The sequence below is a fragment of the Fundulus heteroclitus genome, chromosome 17 (assembly GCF_011125445.2).
Source record: "Fundulus heteroclitus isolate FHET01 chromosome 17, MU-UCD_Fhet_4.1, whole genome shotgun sequence".
Lineage (NCBI taxonomy): Eukaryota > Metazoa > Chordata > Actinopteri > Cyprinodontiformes > Fundulidae > Fundulus > Fundulus heteroclitus.
Genome location: NC_046377.1, coordinates 7578519 through 7598779, shown reverse-complemented (window position 1 = coordinate 7598779; position 20261 = coordinate 7578519). Strand labels below are relative to the sequence as shown.

The following is a 20261-nucleotide window of genomic DNA, read 5'->3' as shown; positions in this document are numbered from 1 at the left end:
GTCTAACCGACTCAGTGCAAGCTTAAATAAATTAATTTACACGTTTTTAAGTGCTTGTTCGCTAACATGATACATACTGTACATTTGATCAAGGGTCTGACTGGTAGCAGATCCAAATGTTCAAGTTTCAAACATGGAGAGGAACGGCTGTCCTCTAGCCAAAACACTTTGTTTTGTTCACCAAAGATGCGTTTCCCTGATCTCGGCAATCACCTGACTGGCCCGCTGTAACGCCTGTTGGGGGGGAAAAAAATTAAGTCAGCACTAAAAACAAACGGGACACACTGCAAACACAGAACTAAAAATAAGTAAAATTCCTAAAATTTGTGTATCTGTCCTTGATTTGAGCAGGTAAATAAGATGATCTGCCAATAGAATAAGATTTTTGCACTTAAAATAGGAACATTGCATCTCCATCTTATTTCAAGTGCAGGATGTCTAATTATCTTAATTTAGGGGTCAAAATACTCATTCCATTGGCAGATGATCTTTATTTACCTGCTCAAATCAAGGATAAAAACACTGTTTAAGAACATTTTGCTTATTTTTAGATCCGTTTTTGCAGCGCAGAACGACGTTCCTACCACTGAGGGGAGGAGGTTACCTGCAGCATGTCGGCGGCCTCCTTGCGCCGCTGGGCCATGTCCTCAGACTCTGTCAGCAGTTCATTGAGCAGGCCCGATTTGTACAGCTGTCCGACGAGCTCGCTCTGGAGGCTGTCCTTCACGTGGTTCACCAGGAAGTGCATCACCGCCTTCGGGACGCTGGAGAGACGGAGGAGACGGAGCGAGAAGAGGGAACCAACATGTTACAGAGAGGCTCTTAAAAGATTGAAACTACGATCCACATCTATAAATCAGATTATTTAGAAATGTTCAGTCTGGCACTATGACACATGAGGCTGGTCTGAGTCAATATCAAGAGAAGTTAAGGCCCTGCAGCAAGAAGTGGCATCTCTGTTGGGGGGATTAACTAGAACTGCATTCTGGTCGGGTAGGAGATCTGATGCTGTGGGAACCATTTTTTATTTGCATGACACCATTAAGATGCATTCGATAATCAGGTCATCTCAGCCAGAAAACATCCAAATCAATGTAAAGGTAGACTTCTTTCATATTAAAACTGGGAGTTTTTTTTTTTTAATTAAAGTAGGATTATGTTGCTCCGGTAAAAGATTTATTAATTTCCAGGCTTTTTCTCCCATCATCAGACAGCAAAAGTCTAAGGTTAAAAGAAAAGGCCCAACAATTTGATGAACCAGACGGGTAAGTGAGTTTTTGAGCAGATCTTCCTCAAAGCAAATACACAACCGGTTGGGTAATGTTTTTCAGGTGCTGGTCCATTTCTTTTGGTGAGAACAAGCTTTCAGAGATCTTTTCTGTTTTAAAGTCCCCTGTCAGCTAAATGTGTGGATGACTGATGAACAAACCTACACCAGGTCCTTTGACATAAACGTATTGTCTTCTTGAACCCGTGGGCCTACCTGTCCTGGATGTTCTTCCGGACGATGAGGAAGTACGACTTGATGAGGCGCTCGATGACCTCGCAGTCCCTCTGCTCCCGTGACGACAGCTTCCTGGCAACCGGGACAGGCTGGGTGAAAATAAAAGAAAAAACATTTAAAGCGGTTCATTTAAAAAAAAAAAACAATTTAATCTCTGACATTTGGTGCTGGAAGGGTGAGGTTTGGTTACCACGTCAAGCAAGTTGACAACTCCTCTGAGGGGACTTCCTGGTCCTGAGCCTGCCGCTTCCTCTCCCTTCTTCAGCATCCCCCTCCAGTTGCCGGTGCCGTCCTGATCCCCCTGAGGCCCCGCAGCCGGCGCCTAAAACAGAGAGCACACCTATCACAACAGCTTCCCTTTGTTTGATACAAGGGTTAAAAGCAGGGTTAGGACAGCAGCGGTGGTTGGTTGTACTTGAACAAGCAGATACAAAAATATCAATCAAGATGTCCAGGTTTGCATCTTGTGACGTCCTTCACAGCTTTGTTAGTATGATCAACCATTTATTCCTCTGTGGTGTAACCGCAAACCTCGTTATGAAGCGATCTGAGACACCTGCTTGGCGTCCTGCTATTACTTTATCGTTGTGTAGTTATTTTATCATGTCATTGTTAGATTGGGCCTCCTCACAAAGTCGTAATGCACAGCGGCAAAACATCATCCAGGAAGATTTAGCGCCCATGAAAATGAACCCAGGCAGATTAAATGGTGGGAAGCAAGGCAGTAGCAGGATCATGATGTGGGAGATTTATTTGACATGTGCCAGAGATTAAAATGTCCTTTAAAACGAGAATGAAACTAGACAGACTTCTAAGCCAAAAGAATTAAACAAGTTCAGCCTTAGATCATGACTTAGGGGCACCTTACTTTAGGTTGCTGGGAGTTCCACATCCTGTTTGGCTATCTGACATGTTTTGTCTTAAAGCCTTTTTTTTTTAAGTTGAAAAGTTAATCATTTATTCATGCAGGGCCCCTTCTGAGACAAGAAACATACGTTTAAAAAAATCTGAGACACAGAAGGTAGCATGAATGCCACAATTTGGTTTCCATGGTGCATTTGAACAACCTGTTCTGATTGAGCTGATCAACAATCTTTGGCTCCCACTGCCATGAAAAACTATTTGCCGCCTTACAGATGCCATTTGCTTTGTGTGACAGATTAACACAAATGTTTTTATCCCATAATCTGTGTAAGTATAAAAAGCCATCCAAACCAGCCTTGGGTTATGGGAATATAACTGCCCCCTTGATAAAGCATCACATCACTGAGATTCCCCTGTGATTTCTTTTTTTTTTGCTCTGTTTCACCCAGGCCTGTAAAATCAGGCGAATAAAGAAAGCTACTGTCCTAACGGATTAAAAAAAAACAAGCACCACACAAAACTCTGGCTGTGGGACTCTAAAAACCCAGATTCAGAACTTATCCACATAATTAAAAACACTGATGAACCTTCCCAGGAGTGGCCAATCAACCTCACCTCTTCTAAGAACTCATCCAAGAGATCCCAAAACAACCCAGAGCAACCTCTGGCCAGCAGCCTGGTCCATTTTCTCAATTCAGGTCAGTGTTAAACAAGAAAAGACGGAGCAAAACCCACCGCTGACCAAAAAGGCTCTCTGGTGTCGGCCAAATAACGACGAGACATAATGGGAACTTTCTGTAACGTGTGCGTACTGTTACCTATAACCCAAAACGCAACATTTTAGACAACATAGAAACAGTCAAACATGGTGGTGGTAGCAGGATGGTCGGGGCCTGTTGGACCTCAGCGCCTTGCAGTAAACGATAGAACCATGAATTCAGCTCACTAGCAGAAAAACCAGGAGAGCATCCAGTCCTCAGGTACTGGATGCACACCAGCAACAACAAAACATAAACTAAGGTTTTGGAGTGGCCTAATCAAAGTCGGATTCTAAACCAGATAAAATGCTAGAACAAAAACACACAGAATTCCTCCTCAGTAAGGAAAAAGAGTGTCGGTGAGCTCGCTGGCTGTTGCTGTAAAGCGTTTAGGGAGTAATTACCTCTGCACCGAGGGGCCAGCTCCATTTGGATGACTTTTTCTCCCCTAATAAATAAAATCAGGATTCTGTTATGTTGTTTTAACTCTTCTGAATATTAAAGTGTGATGAAAAAGAGACGAAATCTTTAAAAGGGGCCAACCCCTTTTCACTAGATTAGGTATCAGAACACGATTGTTGAAAATAGTCCGACACATATCTTTGCAGCGTTGATGTCGGGGGCCATTAAACAGCTAAACGTTAGCCTGGGCTTTGATGTGCTTGGGTTCCTCCTCCATCTTGAACTTTATTAATTTGAAATAAAGCGCAGTCTTTGCGACACGAGTAACGGTGGTAGCTAAACACACCCTCAGCATGATTCTGCCACGGCAAAAAAAAAAAAAAAAAAAAAAAAGTCCTCAAACTAGTTGAGATTTGCTTGTTCAATACTCATTAAATGACGTCAAAGGGCCCAAACGTCATCTAACAATCTGTGTCCATGGTGGTGTCAGGTATATAACCTCACAAGATCGTCCAAACGGCATGGCAGAAATAAAGAAGCTGCGTTAAAACGTGTTGGGGTTGTTGGAAAAAAGGGAAGAGAGGCAGATGAAGGCTTTTCCTCTGGGACAAGCGTGGGCCAGGGGGATAAAAAAAAAAAAAACAAAAAAACACACAGCTGTTAGAGCGAGTTCGGTCAGGCTGACGGACAGCAAAACATCAGCAGACAAAGATCACAGTGCATGCCAGCAGCTCATGCACATCCAACCATCTCAGCATCCGTCCATCCATCCATCCAGCCGTGCGCCGCCGTCAGACCGCAGCCGGCCCGGGAGCCGGGCCAGCGGGCTGCGGGTCTGTGCCCACCTTGGCACCGTCCGGGTCTGCTCCAGACGCAGAGGGCTCGCCAGAAACCGCAGCTGGGCCCGCCGGGCCTTTGCCAACAGACTAGCAGGAATATGAGAGCATAAATGTTGGAAGAGGGGAGGAGGGGAGAAAGAAAAAAAAAGAAAAAAAAAAAGGAGGAAAAAAAAAAACGGCACCGAGAAGACAGAATAAAAGAGGCTGCTGGCGGTGGAAAGTTAAGACTGAGAGAACGAGTCTGGAGATTTAAGATTAAATTCCTGGACGGAAACTATCCGAAGCGTTTTGTGTCGCAGGTCGCCGTGCTGCGGCGCTGTGAGAAGACGCTGCAGACTGGGACCCCGTATTAGAACAAATGAGCTGCCTTTCTAATATTTTATAAAGCTCTTACCTTGTCCCTCGGCACGGCAGCAGGCAGCTCCCTCATCCGGTTTCTCCTCTGCTCCTAGGAAATAAAAACAGAGCCGCCTATAATTTGGAGTTTCTGATGAACAAACAAACCCAACAACCTTACTCGCTGAAGTATTCACACAGCTTCAACTTGTCCACACTTTGTGGCGCAACGATGAAAAACTCCAAAAGAGGGTTTTTCATCGCCCAGTGTTATTCAAAATAACCTAAAGTCAGTCACCCTGGACGGGAAGCATCTTTGCAGCCAAACATTCTCAACTGGAATTAAATCCGGGCTTTGACTAGACCAGTTTATCACACAAATAAACCTTCAGAGATGTGTCCCTCTCCAACCCCAGCTGAATCAGCCACATCAGCAGGCGAGTCAGGCGTGTTAAACCAGGTATAGATCTAAAACGTGTAGAGTAGCTCCTCAACACTGGAGCTGGTCCCCTCTGATCGGGCCCATTCCATTTATTTCTCTCAGGATTGCCCTGAAATTAACTCCACGCAGCCTGAACCCACAGCATGATGCTGCCGCCACCGTGTTCCACTGTGAGCAGCATGCTTCACATGCACTATTGTGTCCTAATTAGTGATGGTCTGTCACATAATATGGACTTTAAATTTTAGTCATGATATATTGTGATGATAATGATAAAAGACTATTTACAGCTTCTTGCAGCCTTTTTTAGATAACTGTGTGGCTGGGACTTCATGTCAATTATAGCCTTCCTTAAAAAGCATATTTAATAATGTGACATATATTGAAACAAAGTGCATAGTTGCAGAAGTGTGATTTCTATCACTAAATGGCACAAAGTACCTGTGTGTCATTATATTTTTGAATTAATTGATACTTAGAGGCTCTAAAGAGTCAAACGGTGGAGAAAACAGCAAAAATAACAATCCTGAACATACTGGCACCTTTGAAAGTGTCAGATGCCACTAAGGGGAGTTTATCGTCATCAAGATAAACTCAAATTCCTGTCACGATAACCATAAAGACCCTAAGCCCACCTGAACCCACAGAACTTTGTGGCAATGTTCAAGATGTTAAATACTTCTGCAGGAACTCTTAAGCGCGGCTGAGAATGGGATTCTACAGCGAGCACACACCTCTATGTTGTTATTCAGGACTCCGCAGGCGTCTGCAAAGTCTGGATGCTTGGTGTTGATGTAGGCGAGCTCGATCGCAACCAGGTTGTGAACCTGCAACAAGAAGAAGACCTCACCCTGCGCTCTGCAGCCTAAAAGACGAGAGCATGCATGCGAGCAAAGGTCTGTACCATCTCGTTGGTGATGGGCAGCCTCTTCCTCAGGAGCGAGGTGACCACCTCCACAATGGCCTCGTGCAGCTTGGGGAACCTCTGCAGCTCCTGTCAGACAGAGCAGCGTGAATCTGAGCGCGCGCGCCTGGAGGAGACGAGGACACCCGAGCTGGGCCGCCGTCTACCTGCGTGCTGTAGTTGCTGCAGTGCTGGATGATCCTCTGCATCTCCTCGTGGACGAGCTCCACGCAGCGCAGGCTGGGCTCCTCCAAGCGCTTCACCTGCTTCTTCACCAGCAGCTCGAAGGAGATCTCGGGCACGAACAGGGACGGGCGCGGGCCCTGGAGGAGGAAGGCAGCGGGGGCTTTAACCTCGTCGTTTATCGACTTAACAGCGGCAAAGCTGTGGCGACGGCGCGGGGGCTCACCGTTGCGTTCCGGATGGCTGTTAGGATGTCGATGGTGCTGAGGCCTCCCAGAGGATCCACTGACTCCAGCGTTCGGCCGAACGTCTCGTGGAATATGTAGCAGATTCTGGCTCCGCCGCACCTGAAACGCAGCGGCCGGACATAAGAGACGGATGAGGTCTGCGGGCTCCGCCGAGCGTGCTTCAACTCACAACTTCTGTCACATTAAATGATGAAAGCCATGCAGCTGAGCAGCTGCTCTCTCTCTGTATGCTGGCCCAACAGCGCCACCGTGTGGCGGAGCCGCTACTTACAGCTCTGCCGTCTCGATGTATTTGGCCGTGCCCTCGATGGTGTTGCAGTACTCTGTGGCGAACTTGGTGATGAGCTGCAGCAAGGTGGCGCTCTGGTCCTCCACAGGCTCGCCGTAGCTGCTGAGCAGGGACTGGTACTGGGCTGCCAGGACGTTGATCCGTGTCTTCAGCTCTGGGAGGCAGTCTCGGATGTGATGCATCAGTAGCCTGACATTAGGGGGGGGGAAAGGGCAGAGCGCTTTGCTTTAGATGCCAAACATTAGCAGCTTTCAGATGGCTCAGGTTAGCTTCTTTAGGCCTGGTGTTACGTCAGGTTCTCTGATAGCAGGAAAGGGAAATGTGGGAGTTTAAAACTTTAAATGTCACTCACTGCCAGCGTTTCGCTTGTTATAAAAAAAAAAAAATCAAGTATTACTTGAGCAACAAAGTAAAAAACAAGCTCCTTAACGTCAGCAAAAATATACACAGCGGCTTAAAACACAATAATATCCTTCTAACCTTTCCATGACACATCCACAAACTTCTATGTACTTCACTGGCATTCTGTGACAGACCAACACAAAGCGTTGCATAATTCTAATGTAAAGGGAGACCCATGCAAAACCCTTTGTGGAGTGTGCCTGATGCAGTGTGACCAGCTGCGTTCACAGGTCCCCTGATAGGATCAGTCTATGAGTAACTTCATCTCCTCATGACATGTAGGGGATGTATGAGGCCTACGCACACTTGAAGACATTAAAATAACTGATTTCATATAATATTTATCTTAAGAAATAAGGAAGGTTTCCTCCTCAGGAGACACGATGGAAGTTTCCCTCGTAGGAAAACTAACCATGCACACAGAAACATATTGACTGGGTTAGAGTGGCCTAGTCAAAGTCACAGAGAATCCTAATAAAACAACAATGGGATCAAATGTGGGAAACTTTAGTGGCTCTGAAGACTTTTGCAACGTGCTGCAACCCACCACTACACAGGGACACATTAGCTGAAAAAGCAGCAGAAGAATCACCTGTAGCTGGAGTTAAAGATCTTCATTCGACTCCTTTGGTTGAATGAAATGTGTATTTATCTATTCAATCATGTTTTAAAAACAGAGGTGGAGGCACAGTGGCTAAAAGATTCAAAAGTTTGCTTTGTTCACCTTTTAAACTGTCAGAAAATGCTACAATGTCTGTCTAAACCTCTGCACCCAAACATTTGAGCTTATTTATTTGTAATATAGACATCTTGATCCTACTACTACGATACGGAAGCCGATTGTTTTCTTTTCTGAACGGTTCACCTGCTCCAGTCCTCCAGAGGAGGCTTTACCTGTTCAGGGTCCGGGCCAGGTACTTGGTGCCGTTTCTGTTGGCCATGGACGGGTACTTCTTCTGCAGGAAGGCGTGCTCGTCGCGGATGGCGTCGGCCACCAACTTCTTGTTGTTGATGTCCAGCTGACTCCTGCGGGTTCAGAGAAGAAACGGCGGCGGTTAGAGAAGGACGTCTCCACCTCACCACGATGCTTTGCTCTTAGGTTCAGAGCAGCGAGGCGTAACTGAGAATAGGGGCGGGTGCTGTGACTATATCTGACTAGAATCAGTCCCAGAACAGACTCAGGCTCGTCTTTAGGGCACTTCTATACGGTCGCTGAGACAAATGCGTTACGTGTCGTTCCTTCAGCTTCATGAATTCTTAACCTTTATGTTGCAGGAATTAAATGGTTTCTGGATTTAATGATAACCTTGATCAAATTTAGCTGGTATTAAAGTTTTATGGTGATTAAAATTAGCATTCATGCTGAAGTTCAACTAACTAAGAAATTTGATTATAATAATCATGATATGAAGCAAAAATCCACTTCAGCTAGCTGGTGATGGGCTTTATTTTTTTTTATTTAAAAACAGATTCCTTTGACTTATATAAATCTGTCTAGAAAGAGTACACTTAACTCCTGGCCTAATAGCTCAGTTGAGGTTTTTTTAACAGATTTTATATGACGAAATTACAATAAAACTATGACTTTACCCTAAAAGAAACCCTAAAATTTTCACATGAAATCTCTGCCACACTAACTGTGAGTAACTACTCTGACTGCTTTATTTCTATCTTTACTGATTCTGAACCGCCCTCAGGTTTGTGTCGGGTGCTAAATGCGGGTGAGACCTGTTCACGACTCCTATTATGCCCAGTTTGACGGGGATGACTCTGCCCATCAGGACGTCCATAGCGTCGGTGCCGGCGTCCATCAGGTCCAACTTGGTCACCACAGCTAGCGTTCTCCTGCCTGATGATTCACAATTGTGACAGTTCAGCGCGGTTGTAGGACTTTTGATTTAATGCCAGACTTTTATTTTGAAAGATGTTTTGCCACCAGGCTTTCATACCGTCTGGATCCACCTCCCGGGCCACCTTAAGGGCTTCCGAGGTGGCCATGTCTGTGTTGGCCGCCGTGACTGCCAGGATGATACAGTTAGGGTTGGAGATGTGCTTAAGGATCAGATCTCTTATCTGGACCTCGATGTCTTTGGGCTGGTCGCCCACAGGCACCTGGCGAGGAACAGGAGCATTAAAAAGAAGTTAGTGTCACGTTGCTTCACAGGTCGATCAAAGGCCCCGCCCTGCGGAGCTGGAAACAGGACGGGTTACCTTGGTGATTCCGGGCAGATCCACCAGCGTGAGGTTGACAACATGAGGGGAGAAGATCTTCAGGTGAATGGGATCGTCGCTGATTCCCTGCAGAGGAACACAAATCGGCTCAGCGTGGCTCGACAGAATAGAAAGAACAACCAGTTCCTAACGTCTAGTAACACCAAGCATGCCAGGTTCTTTTCCCAGCTGGTGTTGGATTCACAAGTCCAACAATATTCTTATGGCGATGTCATTCATGCGTGAATCAGCAGGCTTTAACGCTGAAAAAAAAAACAACAAATCAGATGATTTAGATGAGAATTAAAGACAAAGTTGCCTTTCTTCTCCTTCGGGAACCTTTCCAGGAAGCCGGATCTGTGTTGTTGGGCTGTTTGAAACTTTTAAATGAAAAGTCTAAAGCTGAATCTGCCAGGGGTGTGAATAATTTCCGCTTTGCTGGTACAAACTAATTAAAAACACGTTTAATCAGCAGTTTTGATAATACATTGAACTATTGGGGTAGGTTTGGTTGAATTTTCTCACCATTATATGAAAAAACTATTTTTTCAGATTAAAACAGCATTAGGGATTTAAACTGTTAATATTAATGTGAACTCCATCTTATATTTTGAGGCATAAATTAAAACAGCTCAATCGTGAACAGATTTTAAGTTTAAAACATTAAGAACATGCTGTTGTGCGTGTATGTAATAATTTCCTGGCACAAATGGCTTATATTAGGGCAGCTCGATAATTGGCAAAAATTAGAATTATAACAATTTTACTATATGAGTTTGGCAGAAAAAAAAAAGACATTTGTTGCAGACAGAGAACAATAAATTACTCTAAAGATGAACTTGCCCCTAAATTACCTTGCCGTCTTGTGGAGCTTTTTATTAAACCATTTCTTTAAATAAAGAAAATAATTACTGTAGGGTGCTTTCAAAACACACTAGAAAATAAACTGAAAATATTAAAAGAAAGATTTCTTTAAATAAAATAAGAAAATGTGTTTCACAACTAATGCTACATATAACCACGTATTCTGGCCAAAGTGATGACATTTTAGCACGCCAACCTACTGAAAGAACCAGATGGGTATTTTAATTTAAAGTAAAATAAAAGTCCAGTCACTTTATCCATTAATGGCCCCTCGCTCAATCTCTGTACAAAGTCTTGGACACTATGTGTGTTTTTTTCGCCTTTAAATCTCAGGTTTTTCCACATTAATTAACTTATTCACCGTTTTGTTTGGTAAAATATGCCGCTGCTGCCGTCACCTCCAGGTTCCCGTCATTTGACTCCTTCGCCTTTTTATATCTTTGCAGTTTTGGTCTTTACGTTCCCGGCTTTTTCTGAGTACGCTGGAGTTTACTGCAGAACCTTTGTGAACCGACAGTGCCTAAATTCATAAGCGCCTAGTTGGCGCGGCTCTTCCTCCTCTTCTCTCTCCGCCATCTTTACTCACGCTCACCTGGGCACGTGGATTTAGCCGAGGCGGAGCTAAAACAGTAACAACTTGCAGGGAAATCGAAAAAAAAAAGATTCGGCATTGCAAAAATTAGACATTAAAGGGTCAAACATTGTTAGAAATTAAAAACTTATGATATTCTCATTTTATGTTGCAGTTTTTTTTTCAGCTACGACTTCACAAGCTGGCACAGGTTTGCCGTCGGGGGCGGGGCTAAATGGAAGCCCCCTTCATGGGCCCTCCGTTTTTCCAATACTCATCATCTACCTGCATTACACTTATGGAAAGCTCCGGTCAAGTACCCCTGCTCTACCACATGAAAGGGTATTATTTCCATTAGTATTATCTGCATTAGCTTATACAGCTAGTAGTGATTGTAGTGTCACGGAGATAAACCAGTGACAGCAGATAGATGATACCTGGAGTACCAGAAAAACGGAAGGCCCATGAAGGGGCCTTCAATTTAGCTCCGCCCCCGACCGGGGCACGGCCAATGTCTAATTTTTTAATGCCAAATCTCTTTTTCGATGTCATTGCAAGTGATTTTTCAATATTAAATTTTTCAATGTTTGATTTTACAATGTCAAATCTCTTTTCAATGTCGCTGCAAGCTGTAACTGCATCAGCTCCATAGAAGTGCTTATTGGACAGGAGACCTTACAAAAAAAAGAGCAGCCTTGAAAAGTGGTATAGAGCATAATAATTCCAGAAAAACTATATTTTTAGACATTTGTATTATTTTTGTGATCGCTTGGACCCGGAGTTGAACGACATTTGATTATTTCCAGAGCCTTATCCTAATCGGTCAATATCTGTTGATGCTGCAGGTTTCTTCAGAGTACAGAGAGACTTCAACTCCCGTTGGGCACTAATAATCCGAATTTAATGTTTGTGGCTGCAGCCAACTGACTTTAAATCCCGATCACAGGTGCTCTACAACAGATTCAGTAAAAAAAAAAAAAAGAAATAGTCTGTGTCCACAAAGTATAAAGCTAATCACGGTTAAACCATTCCAAAGAGTATGGAGTGAATTTACAGCAGTTTTCAAGTGTAGCTGCTAAAATCCATCAGCTTTAACTGTCTCAGGAGCATCTTTGTGAGGGTAGCCTAATTTTTCTAGTGACAACAAAAAGACAGGAGAGAACTGCGCAACGATGGAAAATTCAGTCATTTATTTAAAAACAAATAAAACATTTTACAAAGCCTTTGCTACAGGAAAATAGCAGATAAAAGTACTTTGACCGGCTCGACCGGACTTAAAAATCCGCATTATTATAATAGTTAATAGAGTTGCATAATTCTATTGATTTTTCTGTCCCAAACAGAAACATTCACGCAGACTGCATTGAGAAAGAACGACCCCTCAGGATCAGTCAATAAATTTAGAGACGCAACAAACAACCCAGAAGATTTTTAAAAATCCAAACATCAAGTTATTTACTGATTATTGTTGCTGGGAATTTGTTATTACTCCTCGCAAGATTATCAAACTCAATGTTTACAATTTTCTGATCACAGCAACTATTTAAGCCTTAATTTGTAATCAGAAAAACACACACGTGCTGCCCTACCTCCCCATCTCACCTTATTAGTCCCAGATACTCGCTCCGTTTCGCTCTCAATTTCCTGCCGGATTTCATCAAAATCTGCGTAGATCTGGAAAAAAAAAAAGAAAAGAGGAAAAAGCTTTACAACAAGCCGTGACCCAAGACAACCACATTGGTCATTATTACGTAGAAGAATACCTTATTTTTAGTGTGCAGAAACTTCCCCCACTCCTCTACATCTCTACCTGTGAGACCCAACGAGAAATGGAGTTACAGATAATAAAAAAAGAAGAAAGTTTGTTAAAACTAGAAAGGAACCACTATGTAAAAGAGGCAAATCAAGCACAGCTAGGATCGACTTCTGACAACACGTGATAATGTGGTTTCTCTACCGACAGGGGTTGAGAAGAAAGAGTTGGCTGAACTACAAGGAGCTAAACTCTGCTGGTAAATCTACAGACACCTGTAACGCAGCAGCTCTGACGTCCTGTGCGTTTTCACACCGCAGCGCCTGCATGCGGTCAGGAAGAGAGTGACAGAGACAGACCTTTTAAAACCGATCACTATACGCTGATCAAGTGGGAAACTATTAACAGGCATCGGTAAAAAAAAAAACTAAAAAGTTTACCCTAATGAATTCTAGGGTTTTACATATTACGATTCCACCCTATTATTCATTAAATATCTTTGGAAAAAAAGTGGCAGTAAAGTGCTGGCAATCAAAGGCACTTGACTATTAATTATTCACAATCACAAAGGGGACCACGCTATATGTTTAAAAAAAAAAAAAGATTACCAACTTTTGAGAAAAAGTTTTTTTTTTTTGTTTTTTTTTTACACACTTTAATTCATCACGTTATTCAAGTCCCTTTCATGCCCATTTACCTCCTAAAGATTTATTCTCCCTTTTACTGCTCTTTGGATGAAGATATCCTACCAAAGCATTCAGTAACCTTAAAAATAAAGTTAAATGAGAACATGCGACTCTCCTGTTCCAGCCATGAAAATATCATCTACTTATGTGGAAAGTTGTAAAGGTAAAGAAATGCCATTCATTTTTACTTCGTGTAACCTTTTTCTAATTCGACATAAAGGTTGACGCTAACATTGCACGACCTTGTCCGATACCGCGTCTCTTTACATTAAAAGGAGCACTTAAGCCACCGTTAAACCTTCCAAACACTTATTGCCCAGATTAAAACCCTCTATTGTGACATTAAGTCCAGAAGAGAAACCAATAGCCTTCAAATGTTCAAAAGACCTTGGTGCTCCACCCGATCTATGCAGTTTCTTAGAGGAACATCAGACCAAAGTTTTTGTTTAATAAATTAGAGGCATCCAAATAGTTTGGAATTAATTAGATGTTTTTTTCCTATTGATCTGCCAGGGATAGTCCCGAAAATTTCTCAATCTGCATGCCAGAACCTTTGAGAAGATCAGCAGACAATAGCCTGACTGGTCTGCAATACTTTATTTCGATTGAATACAATGAATGGAGATTTTGCCCATTTTCTTCTCAAAGCTGAAGAAGAATTTAGAGTGAGCGTCTATTCCAGAGATATTTGTGAAAAAATTTACAGACCAGAGCTCTGAGCCCTAGCAGATCAGCCAAGACAGCTTCCACACCACCTTTTTTTCTCTCCAGTGGACAAAAACGTCATCGATCTCCTGTAGGGCTGAACGATTTTGGGAAATAACCTAATTGCGATTTTTTCATCCTATTATTGCGATTGCAATTTAATGCGATTATTTTTTTCAGTTTAATTTATCACGTCTTTTTAAACATATACAAACAAAAAAATCAATCTGTTTCATCGCTGTGCAGATCAGGTGCTAAAAGAGCCGCTGTGTCTCAGCTCGGAGCAGAAATGATTGCGTTCTGCCTACGATATATTTCAACCAAAACTGCAATTTGATTTAGACTTTTCTCAGCATTAACCACAAACAACAAAAATGGCCTCTAGATAAAGATGTTTGTGAACAAGGACTATTTAAAAACAAGAACTTTTCGTGTTTTTATTAATCAGAATATTATTCAAGAGAACGGCTTTTAATTGATTTGGACATCGATCCTTGTTGAACATAAAGTGCAACCAACAAGCAAGTCTATGTATTAAACTGATTGACCAGAACTTAATGCTATGGTGAGATTCCTGAAAGTTTCTGGTAAAAACAGTATGATTATATAAACTCTAAAACAAGTAATAAAATTAGACTATTTAAATGCTGCAACTGTCTTCTCTTCCATGTGGAGGCAAATCCACTTTAAACATATTACTGACACCTAAAGGACGCGTCTGATTAACTAATTGTTACACAGCCAAAAAATCGCAGACCTCTGCGATTTGGAAATTGCAGTTTTTTTTAAATCGCGATTATATTGCAAATGCGATTAATTGTTCAGCCCCAATCTCCTGTAGACTGACTGAAATTCTGCAGATCCACAATATCAGTCTCTTCAACAGATTTTACCATCTCTCGTGACATTTTGTCCCACAACTCCCACCAATACTGTACAGATGTAAACTGGCATTTAGTATCTTACCACTTCCAAATGAAGGAAATACCTTCTGTTAAATAAACCATCATTTAACAAAAACAGTAAAAAAATTGCCAGTAGGCATGCTTAGGCCATTTACAAACATTTCCTAAAAATCACGCTATGATCCGGTAAAGCCAGCAGACCCAGATTGCACACCCTGAAAATGTGTAAATGACGACTAAGATGGTCATATTAATCTAATCATGCTAAAGAAATGTAATTATCTTTACAGTGTGGTTGTGAATACTGCCAGCTTTTTCCGTCGTTTAGATCGCCATACACAAACCACATCATAGGTTCCAATACTACGTTTCAATATCCTCCTGTATGTATACGCGCCGTCAAGAGAAACTAGAGGAAAGATTTTTTTTAAGTTTTTTTTTTATTTAAGAAAAGCATTGCTACTCCTCGGCACCCAGTGAGCTCTTATGGCTCAGAAAAAACATTCCTATCCCGTCCACTCTTCCACTCGACTTCATCATCAATACTGCGATGAGTTTCTTGAGCAAAAGCCACGTCGACGCGTTTCGATTTTCGAAGTTCACAATGCAAAGTCCCCCTTTTCTTCCGCATCTCCCTCGCTCCATTGAAGTGTACAGATGAGATTTTAAAGCTGCTCACAGCCGCACAAAATAAAAAATGATCCATCTTGTCTGCTGCTTTTGAAACTCCCTGATGCATCATTTAAAAAAAATCGAGTCTATACACTTCAGTGTCCCTTAAGCCATCAGCAGTCCTTCGCCTCTTTTACCCACTCGGCTGAATCAACAGTTTTCTATCGTGAGAAAATCTTTTGGTTCTTTCCAAAAAAAAAAAAAAATGTAATCTGTTCAAGGCGGTAGCCATTAGTCTTCTGACCATCAGGAATAGAGGAGTCAGAAGTCTCTCTATCACAATCAGAATCTGAGTCACTCTCCTTTCTCATCTTTTGCTTTTCCTCCATCTTTTTAGCTTTTACACCTTTTGAGGCTTTGGGTTTTCTTTTCGTTTTTTAGCCCTTTAAAAAAAACACTTTCATCATCTCTGATCCTTAGTTCATCAGCATCCATTTCGTCCTGGTGTAGTCGATTGGCTCACTTCAGCAGTCACGCGTGACAACTCCCTCAGCTCGACGTCATCGCTGCTGAAAGGCGGCAAATCAGACAGGATGATCCTTTTTGCTGCGTTCACTAGAGGGAATACAGTAGCGTGCGCATTTCTCACAGCGGTTTCCCTCTCAGCTACTCTATTCGCCTTGTCAGTGGCATCCAGAAAAATAACAACCGTATTATTCAGCCTGGAAGCTGCCGTCGCATCCAACAAGTTCCCCTAAACCACGCTCCTCAACCGAGGAATCATCACAGGAAGGACTCGAGGAAGAAAAGAATCAAGAGTAAAAGGAAGAAATGACAAAAGAAAGGGGGAACAGTGGGACACGCAGACTAAAGGAAGGCAGGAAGGAGATAAGACAGGAAGATTGGATAAAAGGAAGGACAGACAGAAGGAAGGGAAGGACACAAAAGAAGACTAGAAGAAAGGAGAATAAAAGGTGGGTTATAAATCCTAGCAATACTGTCATTTTCTATTATGTAATTGCCTTTCTCCATACTGATCCAGGGTGTGAAGAAACCCTTTCTATAAAAGCAGGAGTTTCGATATAGGTTCACACAGGTGTGTATTAACACAACCCCAATTAGGAAAGACAGAAGCCACTATCCCTCCCCATTAATATTAAAGATCTTAATCTTTAAGATGAGCTGTGGCTGCGCGTTTCTACTGCGCGGGAACGAGATAGTCGCCTCGCATTAAGCTGTATACACTGTTATCATACATTTAAATTACACAGCCACGTCAGGCAGTTGCAGAGAAGAAATTTATGAAGTGAAATCTGGTTTTTATTCATTTTAGACCGATTCAATCGGAGGGGTCATTCTTATTCTTAGGTTGAAAAAGTGTCTTAGAAATGCCTGTTTTCGCACATTATGGAGTCAAACCTGACACCAGTTGTGGACTTGTGAAGATGCCTACATATTTGACGCGAATGTGTCAGGCCGAGCGACAGATTTCCATGATGTCCCTTTGAACAGGTGCCATGCAGTCTCCCAGATCCTTCCGGCTCCTTCTGGATGAAGTCAATAACGGGGCCAACGTTGGCATACTATTTACATCTCAATCCGTATGCCTTCAGCACCCGAATTAAGTTTCTCTTAATTATTACCACATGGTGTTTAATTGCAAGAGATCGTAGGATGTCATTATAGTTCATTCCAAGGTTGAAATAAAACGAAATCAAGCCTATGTTCTCCTTGTTTCTTCAATGTATGCTACACCACTATAAAGGAGCTCCCTCACAAATAACTTGTGACTATGACTTATCTATCTCGTTCCCGGTCATTCTTATTCAACCTAAGAATAAGAACGACCCCTCCAATTGAATCGGTCCAAAACAAATAAAAACTACAGATTTCACTTCATAAATTTCTTCTCTGCAACTGCCTGACGTGGCTGTGTAATTTGAATGGATGATAAGAGTGTATACAGCTTAATGCGAGGTGACTATCTCATTCCCACGCATTAGAAACGCGTGACCACGGCTCAACATCTTGTAAACTTTTTTTTTGTGTCCAAGTCACCAGACGGGCTCCGTACAAAGCAGCTCAAAGACACATATCAAGATGAAATGTCTGAAGGGGTGTGTAGTATTGTACATTATCATATGTTTGTTGATTTATTTTTGCATGGCCTCACAATGGGTAACTCTATACTGCGTTGGTTTATGAGCGCTACACCTGCTGTTTGTTTCTGGAGCTCTATTCCTCTAGTGGCGTTATCAGCTGCCGCTGGAGGCCTTTGCAGTGCACGGGTTCTGCTGCTTTCTGCCCAGCCTTCTTGTTCTAACCTGGTTTTTTGGAAAGCAGCTCTGTTATATAGTATGTTTCTGTATCAGCGCATGCATGAGGACTACAGCGCCCATATTACTCACAATGATTCCTAAGTCTAAAAGAAGCTCTTCAGGAAAAATCGTAGAATTTCCCAAATTCTAAGATTTTTCTTAGAATTTTACTTCAGTAAAATAAAAGTTATCCACAAAGCATGTTAGGCCTTCAGAGAGCTCCTAAAGTGACAAAATGTTATGAGTGAAGAGAACTTTTAACGTGTCTGAAGCAGAGAAGATGGTGGAAACGGAGAGAGCTGATTGGCTCTCTCACATAAACATCTTTAACAATCATACAATTAGAATATTTAGATAAACTTCTTCATCCCCATTGGGGGAAATGAAGTAGTTCCAGCGGCCCGTTGGGTTAAATGCACGGCTCCAACTAACGTCATTTATTGGAGGATAAATAGATAATACAGTAGAAAAATGTTGGATATTCATGAACAAAAAGGAGTGAAATTTACAAAGAGCATATATAAAAAGGAGGTGAGAAAGTATTTTCTGTATTGCATGATCATTTTTGCTTGTGTGATGCCATGGCCTCGCTTCGTGCGGGTCATTTTGCCAACTCTGACCGCTTCATGCAAGCAGGCAATCCCCACAAAATGCTGACGGGCGAGTGCGTATTAACATCAAACAGGTGAGGTAGTAAAATGACTGGCGGGTTAAAATAAATCAAAAATGATGACTAGGATCTAAATAAGGTGCTTTATAAAACATTTTGATGCTGTGTGACAATCGATACGTTTTGCTAGTTTTCATCATCACGACACATTTCTCAATCAGTCCCTCTCAGCGGCGATCTGAATCGCCTCTAAACTAAGACTCCTAGGTAAGAATTTTAAGGCTAAGGTAGGAGCTCCCTGAGAGGACTCTGTGGCTCTATATGAATACGGGCACAGGCGGCTTGTACTTGTAGAGCGCTTTATCAAGTCCGACCATCCCAAAGCGCTTTACCCTACAATCAGTCATTGACACCCTGACAGAGGTGAGCTACGTTAGTAGCCACAGCTGCCCTGGGGCAGACTGCCAGAAGAGAGGCTGCACACAGCACCACATCCTTGGGCTAAATCTCGCTGCAGAAAATTTAAATAATTTAATGGCAATGAAATTGGAACTCTTGAAAGATGTGCATGTCTCTCAGTTCTTCCTTAGCAGGACCCCCACTCTGAAATAAAGCATTCTATACAGCTCTTCAAAAAAAATAGTTCTAGTTTTTTGTCTTTTTCCATGTAATCGAGCTAAAATCAGTCGTATCTACACCAAGTAATCTAAAAGAAATCATTGCTGTAATTTGATTTTTTAAGTAAACCATGTAATTTGTTATAATCTCAGGTTTTGGACAATGTAGCCTCAGAGTGAACATGAGATGTTCACAGGGGTCAAGTGAATGCTCAGGGAGTTTGTGTGTATCAGACACATGGAAAATTAAGAGGGGTGGACACTGCCCTTGATCGTCTCCTCAACGCTTAGATTACCAACATGGGTACTTAGAGGAGGATATATTGAGGTAAAAATGTAACCTAGCGCTGATTTAAGATGCCCTTCAACTCTTTTCTACACTCTCAATAATCTGAGAAGAGGACCAGACCATTTCTATGCCAATTCTGATAAATAAAAACACGTGAATTCATTTAGATAGATAGATAGATAGATAGATAGATAGATAGATAGATAGATTCCTGGGGGAACCCACCTCCATCCTCGTTTTTCCGTCCGTCTGCAGGATCCACGTTGACCAGCTGAAGGATGAGGGGTCGCCTGGTTACGATGCCGGTCCCACGGGGCAGCAGGTCCCTGCCCACCAGGCTCTCCAGCACAGAGCTCTTCCCACTGCTCTGGAGGCACAACGACATTTACAGACACCAGCACACCCACATGTGGAAATCTGTCCGGCCAGCTCAGGAGTTTCCACTCAGGAACTGGCCCGCTTTCAATCTAATAGGGGCTAATTTAAGAATGTGGGCTAATGATGCCTTCAACGCCAGCCTGCGCAGACTTTATGATTCCCCCCCAAATAGAAACAGCCGTGTCATCCAAACCACCGTAGCATACGCACGATGGTGTTTAATCAAACTCTCTCGAATACCAACGCTTCCGCTTCGTTCACGCACATTTAAATCAAGGTTATATGGGGCTACGACTAGCATGACAACCGCTATCGCCAAACGCTCGGTCTCTTTACCTGAGTCCCCACCACAGCGATCTGCGGCAGCTGGATGATATCTGCGCCCACCGTGTTGAACACGTCCTGCAGCTTGTTTATCACCGGGATGAGAGCCTCCATGCTCGCTGTCTAATTGGTTCTAAAGAGACTCTTTATCGGTGTGGAGCCAAAGTCATTCAATGTCCCCCCGGAACCACCATTGCAACAGCAGAGACCGCGTCGAGCTGGGAGTTGTAGTTCTCCGAGTGGGAAC

General features: G+C 42.7%; 1 protein-coding gene across 2 annotated transcripts; it reads right to left on the bottom strand.

The window, feature by feature from the left end:
* Positions 1 to 176: 176 nt before the first annotated feature.
* Positions 177 to 20249, bottom strand: LOC105933834 (dynamin-1-like protein). 2 transcript variants are annotated; one of them, XM_021322051.2, is made up of 19 exons: positions 20027 to 20249; positions 19538 to 19679; positions 12581 to 12627; positions 12420 to 12491; positions 9383 to 9469; positions 9121 to 9283; positions 8900 to 9020; positions 8066 to 8197; positions 6752 to 6958; positions 6459 to 6579; positions 6217 to 6372; positions 6050 to 6139; positions 5880 to 5972; positions 4762 to 4815; positions 4374 to 4454; positions 1695 to 1826; positions 1484 to 1593; positions 605 to 764; positions 177 to 234 (listed from the first exon to the last, which is right to left on the bottom strand). In XM_021322051.2, the coding sequence occupies exons 1-19, from the start codon at positions 20126 to 20128 to the stop codon at positions 178 to 180; spliced, it is 2127 nt and encodes a 708-aa protein (XP_021177726.1). In that variant the 5' UTR covers positions 20129 to 20249; the 3' UTR covers position 177. The 2 variants fall into 2 exon arrangements, with proteins under 2 accessions (XP_021177726.1, XP_012729003.1); XM_012873549.3 differs by lacking the exon at positions 4374 to 4454 and having other exon boundaries at positions 20027 to 20248.
* Positions 20250 to 20261: the final 12 nt, after the last annotated feature.